Source organism: Caretta caretta, chromosome 18, assembly GCF_965140235.1.
Source record: "Caretta caretta isolate rCarCar2 chromosome 18, rCarCar1.hap1, whole genome shotgun sequence".
Classification (NCBI taxonomy): domain Eukaryota; kingdom Metazoa; phylum Chordata; order Testudines; family Cheloniidae; genus Caretta; species Caretta caretta.
In genome coordinates, this window is record NC_134223.1 from 23805810 (window position 1) to 23825822 (window position 20013).

General features: G+C 44.8%; 2 protein-coding genes and 1 long non-coding RNA gene across 4 annotated transcripts in view; 1 reads left to right on the forward strand and 2 right to left on the reverse strand.

Annotated features, from left to right (window-relative positions):
• The window catches only part of LOC142069525 (uncharacterized), a 54495-nt gene extending 37372 nt beyond the window's left edge, over window positions 1-17123 (reverse strand). Inside the window, exons 1-2 of the long non-coding RNA XR_012665388.1 lie at window positions 17055-17123; window positions 16847-16927 (exon numbers count right to left, since the gene is read on the reverse strand). This is a non-coding gene — a long non-coding RNA (uncharacterized LOC142069525). The remainder of the gene's footprint in view (window positions 1-16846; window positions 16928-17054) is intronic.
• On the reverse strand, window positions 5302-6870 carry LOC142069563 (uncharacterized). The gene is made up of 2 exons (XM_075121179.1): window positions 6411-6870; window positions 5302-5822 (listed from the first exon to the last, which is right to left on the reverse strand). The coding sequence occupies exons 1-2, from the start codon at window positions 6814-6816 to the stop codon at window positions 5302-5304; spliced, it is 927 nt and encodes a 308-aa protein (XP_074977280.1). The 5' UTR covers window positions 6817-6870.
• The window catches only part of SLC45A1 (solute carrier family 45 member 1), a 77505-nt gene continuing 74218 nt past the window's right edge, over window positions 16727-20013 (forward strand). For both annotated transcript variants that reach the window (XM_075120979.1, XM_048824980.2), the window contains exon 1: window positions 16727-17040. The gene's annotated coding sequence lies outside the window, so the exon portion shown is untranslated. The remainder of the gene's footprint in view (window positions 17041-20013) is intronic.

Below are 20013 nucleotides of genomic sequence, written 5' to 3' on the forward strand. Positions count from 1 at the left end.
TGCTTTTCCCTCAGACACCACTAGTTGTCTTCCCTTTCCGTGCTGTTAGTTGGCACATAGCACCCTATTTCTTGCTGACTCCAAACGGGAAGGTATTTTCCCATCTTTCCTCACTAACTAAAATATCTAACTAGAGGAGCAGGGATTTTCTAAAGCACTTTAGGGATTGCATTGTTTTGGATTAGACAATATTTTTCTATTGAGCAGCATGTATCAAAGTTCCAAATGAAGTGCCTGCCCCAGAAATGTGAGCGAGTTGACAGCATTAATCATAAGCTGCAGAACCAGGAAAGCAGGGGTGGCAACATTATTATTATTTGAATAACTTCCTACCCAGCAGCAGGTCAACCTAGTGAGCAGCTGCAGCTCAGAGCAAGAGCTTGTTAACTTTCCAGCCAGCAAATAGCTCTGAAAGTGGAACATGTAATGAATAGCTTCAATTCATCAGCCTATTGTACTGTCTATATGTGAAATTTGGTGTTCAATTTCAAGTAATTATCATTGATTCAGTTTCCTGGAGCCTTCTGTTCACATATTTGTGTTAGGTCAGCTAACCTGTTTCATAAATACTAGAAATGCCTTATGAATCTCAAGAGTTTGCAACATTAAAGCAGAGTTTAAATATTATTAAATCTCAGGAATTGTGATGCTTTACAATAAACTTCAGATATGTAACTTTATTATAGAGTTAAGATTCAACAATTCTCCCTTTCAGTCTTAACCAGCCAAAGAGTTTGTGACCAGGTGTCAAACACAGTTCCCTTACAGACAAGATTTCCTTCAACAGTGGCAAAAAAAAAAAAAAAGTTATAACAGATGCTCCTAACTGGGGAGAGGGAAGGGGGAAGCAAGCCCGGTTCCTGTAGCATTTAAAGCCCCACATGAAATTGCAGTCTCATTAGCAAGGGGTCAGCAGTCATTACACATGACTCCTCATTTAAATGTTACTGAGTGGGTAAAGAGAGGTTTCAGAGTAACAGCCGTGTTAGTCTGTATTCGCAAAAAGAAAAGGAGTACTTGTGGCACCTTAGAGACTAACCAATTTATTTGAGCATGAGCTTTCGTGAGCTACAGCTCACTTCATCGGATGCATACCGTGGAAACTGCAGCAGACTTTATATATACACAGAGAATATGAAACAATACCTCCTCCCACCCCACTGTCCTGCTGGTAATAGCTTATCTAAAGTGATCATCAGGTTGGGTCATTTCCAGCACAAATCCAGGTTTTCTCACCCTCCAACCCCCACACAAATTCACTCTCCTGCTGGTGATAGCCCATCCAAAGTGACAACTCTTTACACAATGTGCATGATAATCAAGTTGGGCCATTTCCTGCACAAATCCAGGTTCTCTCACCCTCCACCCCCCCACACAAATTCACTCTCCTGCTGGTGATAGCCCATCCAAAGTGACAACTCTTTACACAATGTGCATGATAATCAAGTTGGGCCATTTCCTGCACAAATCCAGGTGAGAGAACCTGAAAGTACAGGCACCCCCTTTGTTGATTTTAGCTCCCTGAAGCCAACCCTGTAAGCCGTGTCGTCAGTCGCCCCTCCCTCCGTCAGAGCAACGGCAGACAATCGTTCTGCGCCTTTTTTCTGTGCGGACGCCATACCAAGGCAAGCATGGAGGCCGCTCAGCTCACTTTGGCAATTAGGAGCACATTAAACACCACACACATTATCCAGCAGTATATGCAGCACCAGAACCTGGCAAAGCGATACCGGGCGAGGAGGCGACGTCAGCGCGGTCACGTGAGTGATCAGGACATGAACACAGATTTCTCTGAAAGCATGGGCCCTGCCAATGCATGCATCATGGTGCTAATGGGGCAGGTTCATGCTGTGGAACGCCGATTCTGGGCTCGGGAAACAAGCACAGACTGGTGGGACCGCATAGTGTTGCAGGTCTGGGACGATTCCCAGTGGCTGCGAAACTTTCGCATGCGTAAGGGCACTTTCATGGAACTTTGTGACTTGCTTTCCCCTGCCCTGAGGCGCATGAATACCAAGATGAGAGCAGCCCTCACAGTTGAGAAGCGAGTGGCGATAGCCCTGTGGAAGCTTGCAACGCCAGACAGCTACCGGTCAGTTGGGAATCAATTTGGAGTGGGCAAATCTACTGTGGGGGCTGCTGTGATGCAAGTAGCCCACGCAATCAAAGATCTGCTGATATCAAGGGTAGTGACCCTGGGAAATGTGCAGGTCATAGTGGATGGCTGTGCTGCAATGGGATTCCCTAACTGTGGTGGGGCTATAGACGGAACCCATATCCCTATCTTGGCACCGGAGCACCAAGCCGCCGAGTACATAAACCGCAAGGGGTACTTTTCGATAGTGCTGCAAGCTCTGGTGGATCACAAGGGACGTTTCACCAACATTAACGTGGGATGGCCGGGAAAGGTGCATGATGCTCGCATCTTCAGGAACTCTGGTCTGTTTCAAAAGCTGCAGGAAGGGACTTTATTCCCAGACCAGAAAATAACTGTTGGGGATGTTGAAATGCCTATATGTATCCTTGGGGACCCAGCCTACCCCTTAATGCCGTGGCTCATGAAGCCATACACAGGCAGCCTGGACAGTAGTCAGGAGCTGTTCAACTACAGGCTAAGCAAGTGCAGAATGGTGGTAGAATGTGCATTTGGACGTTTAAAGGCGCGCTGGCGCAGTTTACTGACTCACTTAGACCTCAGCGAAACCAATATTCCCACTGTTATTACTGCTTATCATAGAATCATAGAATAGAATCATAGAATATCAGGGTTGGAAGGGACCCCAGAAGGTCATCTAGTCCAACCCCCTGCTCAAAGCAGGACCAATTCCCAGTTAAATCATCCCAGCCAGGGCTTTGTCAAGCCTGACCTTAAAAACCTCTAAGGAAGGAGATTCTACCACCTCCCTAGGTAACGCATTCCAGTGTTTCACCACCCTCTTAGTGAAAAAGTTTTTCCTAATATCCAATCTAAACCTCCCCCACTGCAACTTGAGACCATTACTCCTCGTTCTGTCATCTGCTACCATTGAGAACAGTCTAGAGCCATCCTCTTTGGAACCCCCTTTCAGCTATCAAATCCCCCCTCATTCTTCTCTTCTGCAGGCTAAACAATCCCAGCTCCCTCAGCCTCTCCTCATAAGTCATGTGTTCCAGTCCCCTAATCATTTTTGTTGCCCTTCGCTGGACTCTCTCCAATTTATCCACATCCTTCTTGAAGTGTGGGGCCCAAAACTGGACACAGTACTCCAGATGAGGCCTCACCAATGTCGAATAGAGGGGAACGATCACGTCCCTCGATCTGCTCGCTATGCCCCTACTTATACATCCCAAAATGCCATTGGCCTTCTTGGCAACAAGGGCACACTGCTGACTCATATCCAGCTTCTCGTCCACTGTCATCCCTAGGTCCTTTTCCGCAGAACTGCTGCCTAGCCATTCGGTCCCTAGTCTGTAGCTGTGCATTGGGTTCTTCCGTCCTAAGTGCAGGACCCTGCACTTATCCTTATTGAACCTCATCAGATTTCTTTTGGCCCAATCCTCCAATTTGTCTAGGTCCTTCTGTATCCTATCCCTCCCCTCCAGCGTATCTACCACTCCTCCCAGCTTAGTATCATCTGCAAATTTGCTGAGAGTGCAATCCACACCATCCTCCAGATCATTTATGAAGATATTGAACAAAACCGGCCCCAGGACCGACCCTTGGGGTACTCCACTTGATACCGGCTTCCAACTAGATATGGAGCCATTGATCACTACCCGTTGAGCCCGACAATCTAGCCAGCTTTCTACCCACCTTGTACTGCATTCATCCAGCCCATACTTCCTTAACTTGCTGACAAGAATACTGTGGGAGACCGTGTCAAAAGCTTTGTTAAAGTCAAGAAACAATACATCCACTGCTTTCCCTTCATCCACAGAACCAGTAATCTCATCATAAAAGGCGATTAGATTAGTCAGGCATGACCTTCCCTTGGTGAATCCATGCTGGCTGTTCCTGATCACTTTCCTCTCATGCAAGTGCTTCAGGATTGATTCTTTGAGGACCTGCTCCATGATTTTTCCAGGGACTGAAGTGAGGCTGACTGGCCTGTAGTTCCCAGGATCCTCCTTCTTCCCTTTTTTTAAAGATTGGCACTACATTAGCCTTTTTCCAGTCATCCGGGACTTCCCCGGTTCGCCACGAGTTTTCAAAGATAATGGCCAATGGCTCTGCAATCACAGCCGCCAATTCCTTCAGCACTCTCGGATGCAACTCGTCCGGCCCCATGGACTTGTGCACGTCCAGCTTTTCTAAATAGTCCCTAACCACCTCTATCTCCACAGAAGGCTGGCCATCTCTTCCCCATTTTGTGATGCCCAGCGTAGCAGTCTGGGAGCTGACCTTGTTAGTGAAAACAGAGGCAAAAAAAGCATTGAGTACATTAGCTTTTTCCACATCCTCTGTCACTAGTTTGCCTCCCTCATTCAGTAAGGGGCCCACACATTCCTTAGCTTTCTTCTTGTTGCCAACATACCTGAAGAAACCCTTCTTGTTACTCTTGACATCTCTGGCTAGCTGCAGCTCCAGGTGCGATTTGGCCCTCCTGGTAACATTCCTACATGCCCGAGCAATATTTTTATACTCTTCCCTGGTCATATGTCCAACCTTCCACTTCTTGTAAGCTTCTTTTTTATGTTTAAGATCCGCTAAGATTTCACCATTAAGCCAAGCTGGTCGCCTGCCATATTTACTATTCTTTCGACTCATTGGGATGGTTTGTCCCTGTAACCTCAACAGGGATTCCTTGAAATACAGCCAGCTCTCCTGGACTCCTTTCCCCTTCAAGTTAGTCCCCCAGGGGATCCTGGCCATCCGTTCCCACAATATCTGTGAGAGTAAGGGGGAGACGTTTATGGCGGGGTGGGAGGTTGAGGCAAATCGCCTGGCTGCTGGTTACGCGCAGCCAGACACCAGGGCGGTTAGAAGAGCACAGGAGGGCGCGGTACGCATCAGAGAAGCTTTGAAAACCAGTTTCATGACTAGCCAGGCTATGGTGTGAAAGTTCTGTTTGTTTCTCCTTGATGAAACCCTCCGCCCCTTGGTTCACTCTACTTCCCTGTAAGCTAACCACCCGCCCCTCCTCCCTTCAATCACCGCTTGCAGAGGCAATAAAGTCATTGTTGCTTCACATTCATGCATTCTTTATTCATTCATCACACAAATAGGGGGATGACTACCAAGGTAGCCCAGGAGGGGTGGTGGAGGAGGGAAGGAAAATGCCACACAGCACTTTAAGCACAGCACTTTAAAAGTTTACAACTTTAAAATTTATTGAATGACAGCCTTCTTTTTTTTGGGCAATCCTCTGTGGTGGAGTGGCTGGTTGGCCGGAGGCCCCCCCACCGCGTTCTTGGGCGTCTGGGTGTGGAGGCTATGGAACTTGGGGAGGAGGGCGGTTGGTTACAGAGGGGCTGCAGTGGCAGTCTGTGCTCCAGCTGCCTTTGCTGCAGCTCAACCATACACTGGAGCATACTGGTTTGGTCCTGCAGCAGCCTCAGCATTGAATCCTGCCTCCTCTCATCACGCTGCCGCCACATTTGAGCTTCAGCCCTGTCTTCAGCCCGCCACTTACTCTCTTCAGCCCGCCACCTCTCCTCCCAGTCATTTTGTGCTTTCCTGCACTCTGACATTATTTGCCTCCACGCATTCGTCTGTGCTCTGTCAGTGTGGGAGGACAGCATGAGCTCGGAGAACATTTCATCGCGAGTGCGTTTTTTTTTCTTTCTAAGCTTCACTAGCCTCTGGGAAGGAGAAGATCCTGTGATCATTGAAACACATGCAGCTGGTGGAGAAAAAAAAAGGGACAGCGGTATTTAAAAAGACACATTTTATAAAACAGTGGCTACACTCTTTCAGGGTAAACCTTGCTGTTAACATTACATACATAGCACATGTGCTTTCGTTACGAGGTCGCATTTTGCCTCCTCCCACCGCGTGACTACCCCCTCAACCTTCCCCCCTCCCTGTGGCTAACAGCGGGGAACATTTCTGTTTAGCCACAGGCAAACAGCCCAGCAGGAATGGGCTCCTCTGAGTGTCCCCTGAAGAAAAGCACTCTATTTCAACCAGGTGACCATGAATTATATCTCACTCTCCTGAGGATAACACAGAGAGATAAAGAACGGATGTTGTTTGAATGCCAGCAAACATACACTGCAATGCTTTGTTCTACAATGATTCCCGAGTACGTGTTACTGGCCTGGAGTGGTAAAGTGTCCTACCATGAAGGACGCAATAAGGCTGCCCTCCCCAGAAACCTTTTGCAAAGGCTTTAGGACTACATCTAGGAGAACCGCAAATGCCAGGGCAAAGTAATCCTTTCACATGCTTGCTTTTAAACCATGTATAGTATTTTAAAAGGTACACTCACCAGAGGTCCCTTCTCCGCCTGCTGGGTCCAGGAGGCAGCCTTGGGTGGGTTCGGGGGGTACTGGCTCCAGGTCTAGGGTGAGAAACCGTTCCTGGCTGTCGGGAAAACCGGTTTCTCCGCTTGCTTGCTGTGAGCTATCTACAACCTCCTCCTCATCATCATCTTCTTCGTCCCCAAAACCTGCTTCCGTATTGCCTCCATCTCCATTGAAGGAGTCAAACAACACGGCTGGGGTAGTGGTGGCTGAACCCCCTAAAATGGCATGCAGCTCATCATAGAAGCGGCATGTTTGGGGCTCTGACCCAGAGCAGCTGTTCGCCTCTCTGGTTTTCTGGTAGGCTTGCCTCAGCTCCTTCAGTTTCACGCGGCACTGCTTCGGGTCCCTGTTATGGCCTCTGTCCTTCATGCCCTGGGAGATTTTCACAAAGGTTTTGGCATTTCGAAAACTGGAACGGAGTTCTGATAGCACGGATTCCTCTCCCCAAACAGCGATCAGATCCCGTACCTCCCGTTCGGTCCATGCTGGAGCTCTTTTGCGATTCTGGGACTCCATCATGGTCACCTGTGCTGATGAGCTCTGCATGGTCACCTGCAGCTTGCCACGCTGGCCAAACAGGAAATGAGATTCAAAAGTTCGCGGTTCTTTTCCTGTCTACCTGGCCAGTGCATCTGAGTTGAGAGTGCTGTCCAGAGCGGTCACAATGGAGCACTCTGGGATAGCTCCCGGAGGCCAATACCATCGAATTGTGTCCACAGTACCCCAAATTCGAGCCGGCAACGTCGATTTAAGCGCTAATCCACTTGTCAGGGGTGGAGTAAGGAAATCGATTTTAAGAGCCCTTTAAGTCGAAATAAAGGGCTTCATTGTGTGGATGGGTGTAGGTTTACATCGATTTAACGCTGCTAAATTCGACCTAAAGTCCTAGTGTAGACCAGGGCTTAAAACAAAAAAACTTCAAATCCAGACTCCAGCGAGAAACTGCTGAATTGGAATTCATTTGCAAATTGGATACTATTAATTTAGGCTTAAATAGACTGGGAGTGGCTAAGTCATTATGCAAGGTAGCCTATTTCCCCTTGTTTTTTCCTCTCCCCCCCCCCCCCCCCCCCGACGTTCTGGTTAAACTTGGATTTATGCTAGAAATGGCCCACATTGATTATCATACACATTGTAAGGAGAGTGGTCAGTTTGGATGAGCTATTGCCAGCAGGAGAGTGAGTTTGTGTGTGTCAGGGGGGCGGGGGGTGAGAAAACCTGGATTTGTGCTGGAAATGGCCCACCTTGATTATCATACACATTGTAAGGAGAGTGGCCGGGTTTGGATAAGCTATTACCAGCAGGAGAGTGGGGTGGGAAGAGGTATTGTTTCATGGTCTCTGTGTATATAATGTCTTCTGCAGTTTCCACAGTATGCATCCGATGAAGTGAGCTGTAGCTCACGAAAGCTTATGCTCAAATAGATTGGTTAGTCTCTAAGGTGCCACAAGTACTCCTTTTCTTTTTGGTTAAAGAGTGAGAGAGAACACAAGATCTTGCTATGAAGTCCTATCCATCATGTTTAGAACTGTCAGTGTTAGGCTTTTTTAAAAAAGAAAATGAAAACAATTTGCTGTCTAGAAGTGTAACTGCGCTAAATCCAATGAGGTCGAAGGCAGCCAGTAGGATTTGTTTTATCTTACTAGTCACCTGTCTCCTACAATCCCATCAGCACAATTGCCTTTAATCTATGGCTTTGTGCTCCATACAAATTCTATTTTCAGTTCCACTGGTTAGATCAGAGTAATCTTTTTGATTTAGTGGAGTTACTCTGGATTGGAATCAGAATCATACATCAGAATTCAGGATGTAGTTTTCACTGCAAGGAGAAAGAGAGTGATGCCTAAGTGTTTTGGGAAAACATAATAAAAAGTAAAAGCCAGAATGTTTGTTTGGCTTATGCCCAAAATGTCAAAAAGATAAAATATTTGTGTGTGAAATAGCTTTGCACAGATCACTGTAGGAGCTCAACAGCCTTAAGAATGCCAAATTATGACCCTATAGGGCAAGGTTAGATATCCCTCAGAATCTGGCTTTTAATTTTCTGAGTAATATGGGAGAACCTATACAAAAATAAAATAGTAGAAAAGCATTAGTACACTTTGAAGTAAGTATAATAATGTAGTGCTATTGTCTGTGTTCCCATTGGGTAAGGATGTGGTGTGCATTGATGTCTTTATTGTGTCTGCACCCAACGTACTCTATGGGAAAAGGCCTGCCACTTCCTCTAATAGTTTTTTTTTTTTTGGTGCCAAAAGGCAAACCCTCCCGCAGTTGTCCTATGCGTTCATTATCACTGCAAGGCAGTACAAAAAACTTAAGCAGGCCATGTCTAGATTTCCTTTTAATAAATTTAGAATCCTGTTTAAAGGAATGACTTGGGAAACACTTCTTTAATTAAAGAAAAAAAAGTGTTTGTAAGCAGGAGAGTGGGGGGCTCTCTTTGTATTGATAATCAAGGTGGGCCATTTCCAGCAGATGGCCCACCTTGATTATCAATACAAAGAGAGCCCCCCCCCCCCACTCTCCTGCTGGTGATAGCTCACTTTACCTGATCACTCTCATTATAGTGTGTATGGTAACACCCATTGTTCCATGTTCTCTGTGTATATAAATCTCCCCACTGTATTTTCCATTGCATGCATCCGATGAAGTGAGCTGTAGCTCACGAAAGCTTATGCTCAAATAAATTGGTTAGTCTCTAAGGTGCCACAAGTACTCCTTTTCTTTTTGCGAATACAGACTAACACGGCTGTTACTCTGAAACTGATCTTTAACCAGTTTTTCTTTGGCATTCACGTACTGTGAATACAAATTTCCTGGTTTGATCTCTCAGTCAGCTGCTTCTCCCTCTAAACCAAACTACCCTGTCATGGATCAACTGCAGGTCAGTGGTACAATGAACTATCCTTCAACCGTGGTTATGTGTTCCTGGGAGGGTAATAATGATAAAACCCCCAACCTAAAATAACTTTCTTCCTGATCCTGTTGCATCCCTCAGTGGTGACAGGACAGCATAGACTTACTTGAATGATACACATTATAGGAACAGAGCTCAGGAACACACTCACTCCCATGCAGCCTTTATTGTTTCCTCTCCTTATCTTCTTGTCAGAAGGAAGCTGCTGGGATGAAAGTCACCAGATGACTAGGCACCAGCTGTGTCTGAAGCTGTTGCTGTTATACTCCAATAGGTCAGGTTATCAGTGATGTTATTTAAATGACACAATTAGCCCATGTCTCTGCAGAGTGAAGTGACTTCTCTGAGGCACAGTTACTTTACAGCATACACGCCTGAGGCAGGGAGTGACCTATTCCATTATCCAGCCTGCCAATCTGACTGACAGAGACATGAACTTGTGCTTTTCTAACTTATTCATTCCGAGTTAAGACACAGACATATCGAACCAAACAAATGTTACATGTGCAATCAAAATATTTTCCTAAGTCAGTCATCTATTCCTATTTACCAGTGATTTCTAAAACAAAAGAACCCCCCCCCCCCCCCCGCAAGAGAATGAATCAATAAGTAAATAAGGAATCAGCCTTTTCAGGCAGCTTTTCTTGTTTATATACTGGCTGTTTTCCTTAAAACTTTAATTTATAAGCAAATCCCTTGTTGCCAGAAGCGGATTTCCTCCCCCCCCACTCAAAAAAAAATTTTTGATATATATTTCTCAAAAACTGATACTCCTTTTCTAGTTTCTACAGAAGTACTTGTGGCACCTTAGAGACTAACCAATTTATTTGAGCATGAGCTTTCGTGACGTACTTTGAAACCTGTCATAACCTTTTCTTCTTGGAGCAGCTAGTCCTGGAACCCACAAGCAGAGAGGCAATTCTAGATTTAGTCCTAAGTGCATATGGTCCAAGAAGTGAATATAGCTGAACTGCTTGGTAATAATGATATGTTTCAGAGTAGCAGCCATGCTAGTCTGTATCCACAAAAAGAACAGGAGTACTAACAGGAGTCGCTAAGGTGCCACAAGTACTCCTGTTCTTTTCACTTGGTAATAGTGACCACAGTACAAATTATATTTAACATCCCTGTGGTGAGGAAAAAACACCACAGCTGCCCAACATGGCAGCATTTAATTAGAGAAAGGGGATCTACACAACGAGGAAGTTAGTAAAACAGAAATTAAAAGGCACAGTGTCAAAAGTGAAATCCTTGCAAGCATGGAAACTTTTTAAAGACACCATAATAGAAGCTCAACTTAAATGTACACCCCAAATTAAAAAATACATAGTAAGAAAACCAAAAAAGGGCCATCGTGGCTAAATAAAGTAAAAGAAGGAGTAAGAGACAAAAAGGCATCCTTTTAAAAGTGGAATTTAAATCCTATAGAAGAAACTAGGAAGTAGCATAAACTCTGGAAACAAAGGGTAGGAATGGTCAGTTTTCAGAATGGAGAGAGGTAAACAGTGGTGTCCCCCAGGGGTCTGTGCTGGGACCAGTACTATTCAACATATTCATAAATGATCTGGAAAAAGGGGTAAACACTGAGGTGGCAAAATCTGCAGAAGATAGAAAACTATTCAAGATAGTTAAGTCCAAAGCAGACTCTGAAGAGTTACAAAGGGATCTCACACAACTGGGTGACTGGGCAACAAAATGGCAGATGAAATTCAGTGTTAATAAATGCACATTAGAAAACATAATCCCAACTATACATATAAAATGATGGGGTCTAAATTAGCTATTACCACTCAAGAAAGATCTTGAAATCATTGTGGATAGTTCTCTGAAAACATTCACTCAGTGTTGGGAATCATTAAGAAGGGGATTGATAATAAAACAGAAAATATCATATTGCCACTATCTAAATCTATGGTACACCCACATCTTGAATACTGCATGCAGAGATGGTCACCCTATCTCAAAAAAGATATATTGGAATTAGAAAAGGTACAGAAAAGGGCAACAAAAATGATAGGGGTCTGGAAAAACTTCCATATGAGGAGAGATTAATAAAACTGGGATTTTTCAGCTTGGAAAAGAGATGACTACAGGGGAATATGATAGAGGTCTATAAAATCATGACTGGTGTGGAGAAACTAGATAAGGATGTGTAATAAGTAAATAATGCTAGCCTGATTATTGCTTGCATATTTATACCTGCCTCTGGAAATTTCCACTACATGCATCCAACGAAGTGGGTATTCACCCACAAAAGCTTATGCTCCAATACGTCTGTTAGTCTATAAAGTGCCACAGGACTCTTTGCCACTAAATAAGGAAGTGTTATTTATTCCTTCTCATAACACAAGAACTAGGGGTCACCAAATGAAATTAATAGACAGCAGGTTTAAAACAAAGAAAAGGAAATATTTCTTCACACAACACACAGTCAACCGTTGGAACTCCTTTCCAGAGGATGTTGTGAAGGCCAATACTAGATAAATTCATAGACGATAGGTCTATCAATGGCTATTAGCCAGGATGGGCAGGGATGGTGTCCCTAGTCTCTGTTTGCTAGAAGCTGGGAATGGGCAATGGAGATGGATCACTTGATGTTTACCTGTTCTGTTCATTCCCTCCGAAGCACCTGGCATTGGCCATTGTCTGAAGACAGGGTAGTGGACTAGATAGACTGGTGATCCACTATGACCCCCATCTCTCTTTCTGCAGTACTCCTTCCTAGGCATTCATTTTCCATTTTGTATGCGTGCAGCTGATTGTTCCTTCATAAGTGACGTACTTTGCACTTGTCCTTATTGAATTTCATCTTGTTTACTTCAGACCATTTCTCCAGGTTGTCCAGGTCATTTTGAATTTTAATCCTATCCTCCAAAGCACTTGCAACCTCTCCCAACTTGGTATCGTCCGCAAACTTTACAAGTGTATTCTGTATGCCATTATCTAAATAATTGATGAATATATTGAATAGAACCAGACCCAGAACTGATCCCTGTGGGACCCCACTCATTATGCCCTTCTAGAGTGACTGTGAACCACTGATAACTACTCTCTGGGAATAGTTTTCCAACCAGTTATGCATCCACCTTACAGTAGCTCCATTGAGGTTGCATTTCCTAGTTTGTTTATGAGAAGGTCATGCAAGACAGTATCAAAGGCCTTACTGAAGTCAAGATATACCACGTCTACCACTTCCCCCCGTCCACAAGGCTTGTTACCCTGTCAAAGAAAGCTATCAGCTTGGTTTGACATGATTTGTTCTTGACAAATCCATGCTGACTGTTACTTATCACCTTATTATCTTCTAGATGTTTGCAAATTGATTGCTTAATTATTTGCTCCATTATCTTTCCGGGTACAGAAGTTAAGCTGATTGGTCTGTTATTCTCCAGGTTGTCCTTATTTCCCTTTTTATAGATGGACAAATATAGTACCATTTTCCAGTCGTCTGGAATCTCTCCTGTCTTCCATGACTTTTCAAAGATAATCACTAATGGCTCAGATATCTCCTCAGTCAGCAACATGAGTATTTATACAGGCTTCCTGCAGCTTAAGCCCCTGTTGACTTTGTTTTTTTGGCTGAAAGGTCATTCTTCATTACAATTGATTTTAAAGTTTCTACCATTAGTTTAAAGAAATTTTAATTTAATTCAATCCACTAAACGCCATAATTAGTATCTCCTCTCTTTATGGCTATTGTAAGTATCCCATTAGTGCCCATAGCAGCACAGAAATCTCAAACATTTGGGCATCAATGCAATTAAATTAGAAAATTTAAATTGTAGTTTGAATTTTTATGTTGTACGATTTGAAAGTTGAAACATTTACTGTGCTGTTTATGATTTTCAGGTTTCCTTCTTCTGTAAATGACTGAGGGCCCCTTTGATCTGATCCCCTCCCCACCATCAGCGGCATGAAACCTATGGCTCCTGAAACCCACTAAAGAATCAACCCACCCCAAATAATCAATAGTATTTTCTCAGCTGGCAATATGGTTTACTATAACTGGATGATATATTGTAGATGGGCTCGTCTCCCCACAAAACGGGAGACTCACAAGTACCCCCTTCCTAAAGATTCAGAGGACCAACTTCAGCTCTCATTTATACCACTTGATATCTGGAGTTACTCCATTAAAGTCAGTGACTACTCCAGATTTACAGTATTGTAACTGAACAGATTTCAGCCCAAAATGTTTGGTTACCTGATGTGATGATATATGGACTATATTGCAGTCAACTGCATGGCATAGAGCAGGGATCTCAAACTCAAATGACCACGAGGGCCACATGGGGACTAATGCATTGGCCCGAGGGCCGCATCACTGACACACCCCCCTGCTGCCCCGGCCCCGCCCCCCACTCCACCCCTTCCATGAGGCCCCACCCCTGCTCCGCCTCTTCCCAGCCCCCATTCCAACCCCTTCCCTGAAGTCCCCACCCCAACTCCGCCCCCCCACCCCCAGGGGGTGCAGGGGGTGTGCAGGTTATGGCAGGGGACTCAGGACAGGGAGTTGGGGTGCAGGAGGGGTGAGGGGTGCAACAGGGGGTCGGGGTGCGGGCTCCGGCCCGGCGCTGCTTACCTAGAGTGGCTCTGGGGTGGCAGCAGCGCAACCTGGGGAGCCTGCCCTGGCTCCGCTCCAGGAAGCGGCTGGAACTACGTGCCTGGGGGAGGGGGGCACAGGGCTCCGTGTGCTGTTCTTGCTGCTTCTCCAGGCACCGCCCCACCGAAGCTCCCATTGGCCGCGTTTCCCCATTCCCGGCCAATGGGAGCTGTGGGGGGCGGTGCCTGGAAGCAAGAGCAATGCACGGAGCCCTCTGCCCTCTCCCCCCCAGGGGCCACAGGGACATGGTTCTGGCCACTTCAGGGAGTGGTGCGGGGCTTGCAGCGCCATGGGGGGCAATCCCGTGGGCCGAATCCGGCCCGCAGGCTGTAGTTGCCCACCCCTGGCCTGGAGGTAGGCAGAGGAGTGTGGCGGGGAGCTTGGCGGGCTACACGAAAGAACCGCGTGGGGCCCCGTGTTTGAGGCCCCTGGCATAGAGTCACAGCTTGTAATGTCTGATGTTTGTTTATTGTATTGAGTTTTATTCAGAGGTAATTAAAATGCTATAAGTGTTAATACATTGTAAATGGAGTTCACAGCATGGGGACTGAACAGTTACTGTGGTGAGAAGCTTAATATAGGGCAAATGGGTGTGGTGCTCAAAGGGCCATGGAGGATCCCCCTTCTCTTTTTCTAGTGAACAGGGCCTTCTTGTTCATTATAGCACTGAATGCCTCAGAACACCCAATAAATGAATTATACATATGCCAAAGAGCACTTGTGCCTCACCACAAAAATGCAGAAAACCAACAACAATGGAATGTATGGTGGATGCCTCCTTAATGCGCATCACAGAAAGATTACCTAATGACATGTGCAGAGTCCAAATTAGCAAAATAAAGACAGATTGCAATGGATTAACTTTAACTAACACTTCTTTATTGCAAGGCAGCCATGACAGCAATGGAGGGCACTTCCCCTCAGAGTTCCCCCAACTTAATTTCCATATACTCACAGGGATATTCTACCTAGTGACCTCACAAAAAAATGCCATTTGACATCTGTTAGGACACAGCCTCCACCTAGAGCAACTTTCTGGTGTCATTATAAACTGTCAAATTTACTCTTTCAGACAGAAATTGCTAAACCAGCGGGGCCATCGAGTCCAGTATCCAGACTCATACAGTGATCAGCACCAGCTGCTTCAGAGGAAGAAGCCCTACAGTAGGCAGCAAGGAAATGAGAAAATGGAGTAGCTTCTAACCCCCAATGCTTAGAAGTTGGCTCATACTTTCAAGCAGGTGGTTTTAGAGCCTTTTCAAAATTCTTGTTTAATTTTTAATATTTACAATTATAGTTCGTGATATTCTGGTTATCCATATAAATCATAGACATGTAGGACTGGAAGGGACCTCAGTAGATCACTTAGTCCAGTCCCCTGTACTCATGACAGGACTAAGTATTATCTAGACCATCCCTGACAGGTGTTTGTCTAACCTGTTTAGGGTGCCAACCTTCCTGGTTTCGCTGGGAGTCTCCCGGAATCAATCCCTATCTCCCAGAGGCTACTGCAGCCAAACCGGGAGATTTTCGGCACTAACAGTCCGGCAGTGCAGCGGGGCCAATGCAGGTTCCCTGCCTGCCCTTGCTCCATGCTGCTCCTGGAAGCGGACGGCCCTGTGGCCCCTGGGTCTCTGTGTGCTGCCCCCATCCCGAGTGCCGATGCTGTAGCTTCTATTGGCTGGGAACTGCAGCCAATGGGAGCTGTGGGGGTGGTGCCTGTGGGCAGGGGCAGCACATGGAACTCCCTAGCCCCTCCCCACACCCAGGAGCTGCTGCCAGAGAGATGTGCCAGTCGCTTTCAGGAGCCACCTGAGGTAAGTGCTGACCCTTCACTCCCTCCTGCACTCCAACTCCCTGCCCCAGCCCAGAGCCCACACCCAAACTCACTCCCAGAGCCTGACCCCTCACCTCCTCCTGCACCTAAGCTCCCTCCCAGAGCCCACACCCCCTCCTGAATCCAAACTCCCTCCCAAAGCCCACACCCCCTCACGCACCCCAGCCCTCTGCCCCAGGCTCAGCCCAGAGCCACCTCCTACACTCCAAACCCCTTGGCCCCACCCCCAAGCCCAGAGCCCACACCACTCCTGCACCTCAACCCCCTGCCCAACGTGGTGAAAGTGAGTGAGGGTGAGGAACTAGAGTGAGTAGGGCCGGAGCCTCGGGGAAGGGATGGGAAGGGGGGTGGGGCAAGGGTGTTTGGGTTTGTGCCATTAAACAGTTGGCAACCTGTTCTTAAAAGCCTCCGGTGATGGAGATTCCACAACCTCCTTAGGTAATTTGTTCCAATGCTTAACTACCATTACAGTTGGGATTGTTAAGCACTGGAAAATGCCTAATCACTTTTTAAATCCTGCTAAATAATGTTATCTAGCAGCAATGAGCTCCACAGTCTAATAGTCCACAGTGTGAAAAAGTATTTCATTCTATCAGTACTGAATTTACCACCTTTCAAATAAATTTTAATTGAATGTCCATGCTCTTGTACTATAAGCCAGGGAAAATATAAGTTCCTTACTATCCTCTGTTAGGGGCAAATTCCTAAAGCTGTGTTTGTATGGCTATTAGTATTATGATTTATTATGTTTGTATGGAACCCATTTTGTTATCTAAAATGGAGGACTTGGTCATGTGATCAGGAGGGCAGTTGGAGTGTTTTCCCGCCCTTTCCAACAGTCAGCAGTGGCTCAAGTAGTAAACAAGTTCCAGTTTTAACTGGATTTTCCTGGGGATTCTATGGAGTTTCTCACTATAGTCTATATAAGAGCAGCAGTTACCTCAGCTTGGGGCTGCCCATCTGAGTGGCAGGTGCATGCAGGTTTGCTTCCACAGGTGATCAAAACTCCGGATAAGTGCCATCTCCAGCTATTACTTACCATCTGCAGCTGTTAACATCCATCGTTGTCATTCGCCTGTGAACACCCAGCTGCCATCCTGTGAGTCTGCCGCTGTGTCATCTGGAGCCAGTGAGAAGGACGAGTCATCGAGGGATCTCCTCAGAGTTCCTCTCCTGAGGCTCTGAACAAGCCAAAGGATCGAGGTCCTGAGCGACCATCAGAAGGGTGATATTGTATGTTTACTTACCTTTTGTACTCCATGGGGGTCTAGTTTGGGTCTTGGCTTCAGGACACAGATGTTTGAGTTACTGTACCTATAGAGGGAATAAGTTTCTGTTATTGTTTTATGCATTTTTCCTCTTCCCATTTATGTACCTCAGTTTCCCCAAAATAAACACAATTTGTTTGGTTTATATACACCTGATTCTACTTGCCTCATTCCAGCAGAGAGAGGGGGAGGAAGGTTACATAAGGAGGATTATCTTGGCTACCAACCAGGTGATAGATACTGGAGCTCGCAGTAAAGGACTGTGGACCTATATTTTTGTTGGGGGGGGGGGCCTGTAGCCTTTCCATATTTTATTCCTTGACCTAACACCACCTTTACAGATTAAAAAACTCTTATGATAAGAGATGGACCAGATCTGAATTGTCTGCTGCTTCTATATACCCACTATACACAGATCCCCCCAAATTCCTGTGAACCCTCCAGCTCCCCTATTCTTGAGCTACTGATCCTGTAATTTTTACAGAGAAATTCAGTTGCATGCTAATCTTGAATAAATTATCCAGTGGTCATTGTGTGATTATTAACCAATTCCACAGTTTAAGATTAAAAACGTATTTTCTAAGAGTACTTTGACTTTGTTTATGGCTCCACTCTAGAACTATTCATGCTGAGAGATTTAACCAGTTTTTCCAATATATAATCAATAAAACAGACATAATAAATGTACAAAAGTTTGTACATTACAAACTGGAAAAGGTGATTTCAAGCATAGATTTCACTAGTCTTTCTCCACCACTGTGGTCTAGGGGCTGTGGAATAATTTCTGATGCGTTGCATTGGTGTGGCAAAGTGGATTGATTTAAGGTTTGGCACCGCTGTATCACAGCAAAATTCCTGCAATACGCAATTTGACAAAACTGAGGAGTGTTATACAAAGATTGTCGTGGAGTAACTCCCATCAGTGGGAATGATGGGGTGAAACCTCATGCAGCATTGTGAAAATGTCCATTTTGTTGTTCTTGTTTGGATTCAATTGTCATGTCACTACATTGTCCTACATATTATTTTGAGGTCCTAATTTTGCAGTAAAAATCTTAGTGAATTTAGAATCAGTGTATAGAAATCTTTTTTTAAATCCTTGTTCAGATTATATATTTAATTTTGGATATATAATGTCTTGCGAAGATTTATATCCATCCAACCCCCCCCAAAAAAATCGCTGATTACCTTGAAATCTAACACAATGTAGACACTCTCCAGTGCCATGCACTGATTTTATAGTTTTACTATTTCCAGAAAAATCTATTGTAATCCTGAAACTTTGTAGATTTGAGTCATACGTTTTATAATCATATACTAATACAGGGCTAAATTCTCCAGGTTTTACTCATGTGAAGAAAAGGTTGAATTCTCTCAGCCTTTACTCCAACCACTTACTCACTCAGATAAACCATGTGTTACTACTTTAAGATGTGGAATCTGTTCCACACTTGGGAAATGTAAAGGACCATCTCCCTCTAGCATTTTAACCTCAATAGTAAAAATAAAATACCTATATGTAGCTATAATATAATAGGCCTTTCCCCTCTAGATTCTATAATTCTGGCAGCACCTTTCATCTCAGGGGATCCCAGAATACTATACTTTACATACAGGATTAGCTTACTCTACAACTGAAATACAGCTACCTTTGGGAAAAAACATGGCAGCTCTCCAGTATTGCACAATGACACCATATGACAGTTTAAAATAGGTGTAAAGAAGAATCCTGCATTAAGCTGAAACTTCAGGGTAATGCAGGAAGGCAGAATGTATTCATCCCAATAAAAATTTGGCCAAGACAATAGGATTAGCATTCCTATTTTTGTTAAAAGTGCCACTGGATATTTATTGATACCCTCTCCACTTTTAAATCTCTCAAAAAACATCTTTCACTATGCTGATGATAGGGACTCTTGGTCTGTACAGAAAATTCCTTTTGTTTTTTCCTTCAGACTGAACTCCATCTGTCTGGTTGGCTGGCAAAGGAGCACCCTCCAGAGGACAATGATCCTGTCCTATAAATTATACAAACTACAGCTATTGGGCTGCATGACTGGTGATTTATTCCTGTTGAATGTAGCCAATTTAATCATTTTTTTAGTAAATTTATAGTACTATATCCTCACGCATCCTCCAAAAGACTCTGGAATGTACGTGTTTCCTCATTCACATATACTTATCCATGACAAGGACAGCTTGAAAGATTAATCTTCAGATGCCATCTAGAAAATTCTGGTAGGGTCTTTGGGTGCAAATGAGAAGTGTCAGCTTTTGTAAATTCAGCTCAACTGTTGGAGACCAGGGTCTTGTTTCACATTATACTGACTAATTGTACTGGAATGAGCCATTGCCCTTTTAAGATACAGTGACATCAAGGAGTGAAATGGAGCTGAGTATTTGAATTAGTAGCATGTAGCAGTGGATGTTAACTTCAGCCTTTCCCACCCCCGCATCCTCTTTGCTGACATTCAGAGCAAGCAAGGCAGCGAGAGCATGAATCAGTGGAAATAGTCACACAGACAGGAAGTGGATTCAGTAAAGCCTGTGGCATGGACTTTTCCTGAAGATCAGGTTTCCATTCCTTTCTGGTGATCTGGCCTTCAACATGCACTTATCAATTGTATTTTTTACGTTTAGACTTTTTTTTCCCCCTTCAAGTGAGCACTTGTGCTACTTGAGCACTTCCTCATATCTGTCTTGCACTTTGGAAACTCCAAATTTATTTATAACCTGTATATATATTTATTACTTCACACCTGAAATTTGTCTCTCTGTATAAAGTAACAGAAAACGGCAAGTGTCCAAGCATAAAATACCTCTTAGAGGGTTACTGCTTTTCTGAAGATGCTGAAATATTTGGGCTCTGCTTGCATCTGGCTAAAAATAAGTGCCTATACCATGTAACTAGTCACATTAACCTATAATTAGAAGGACA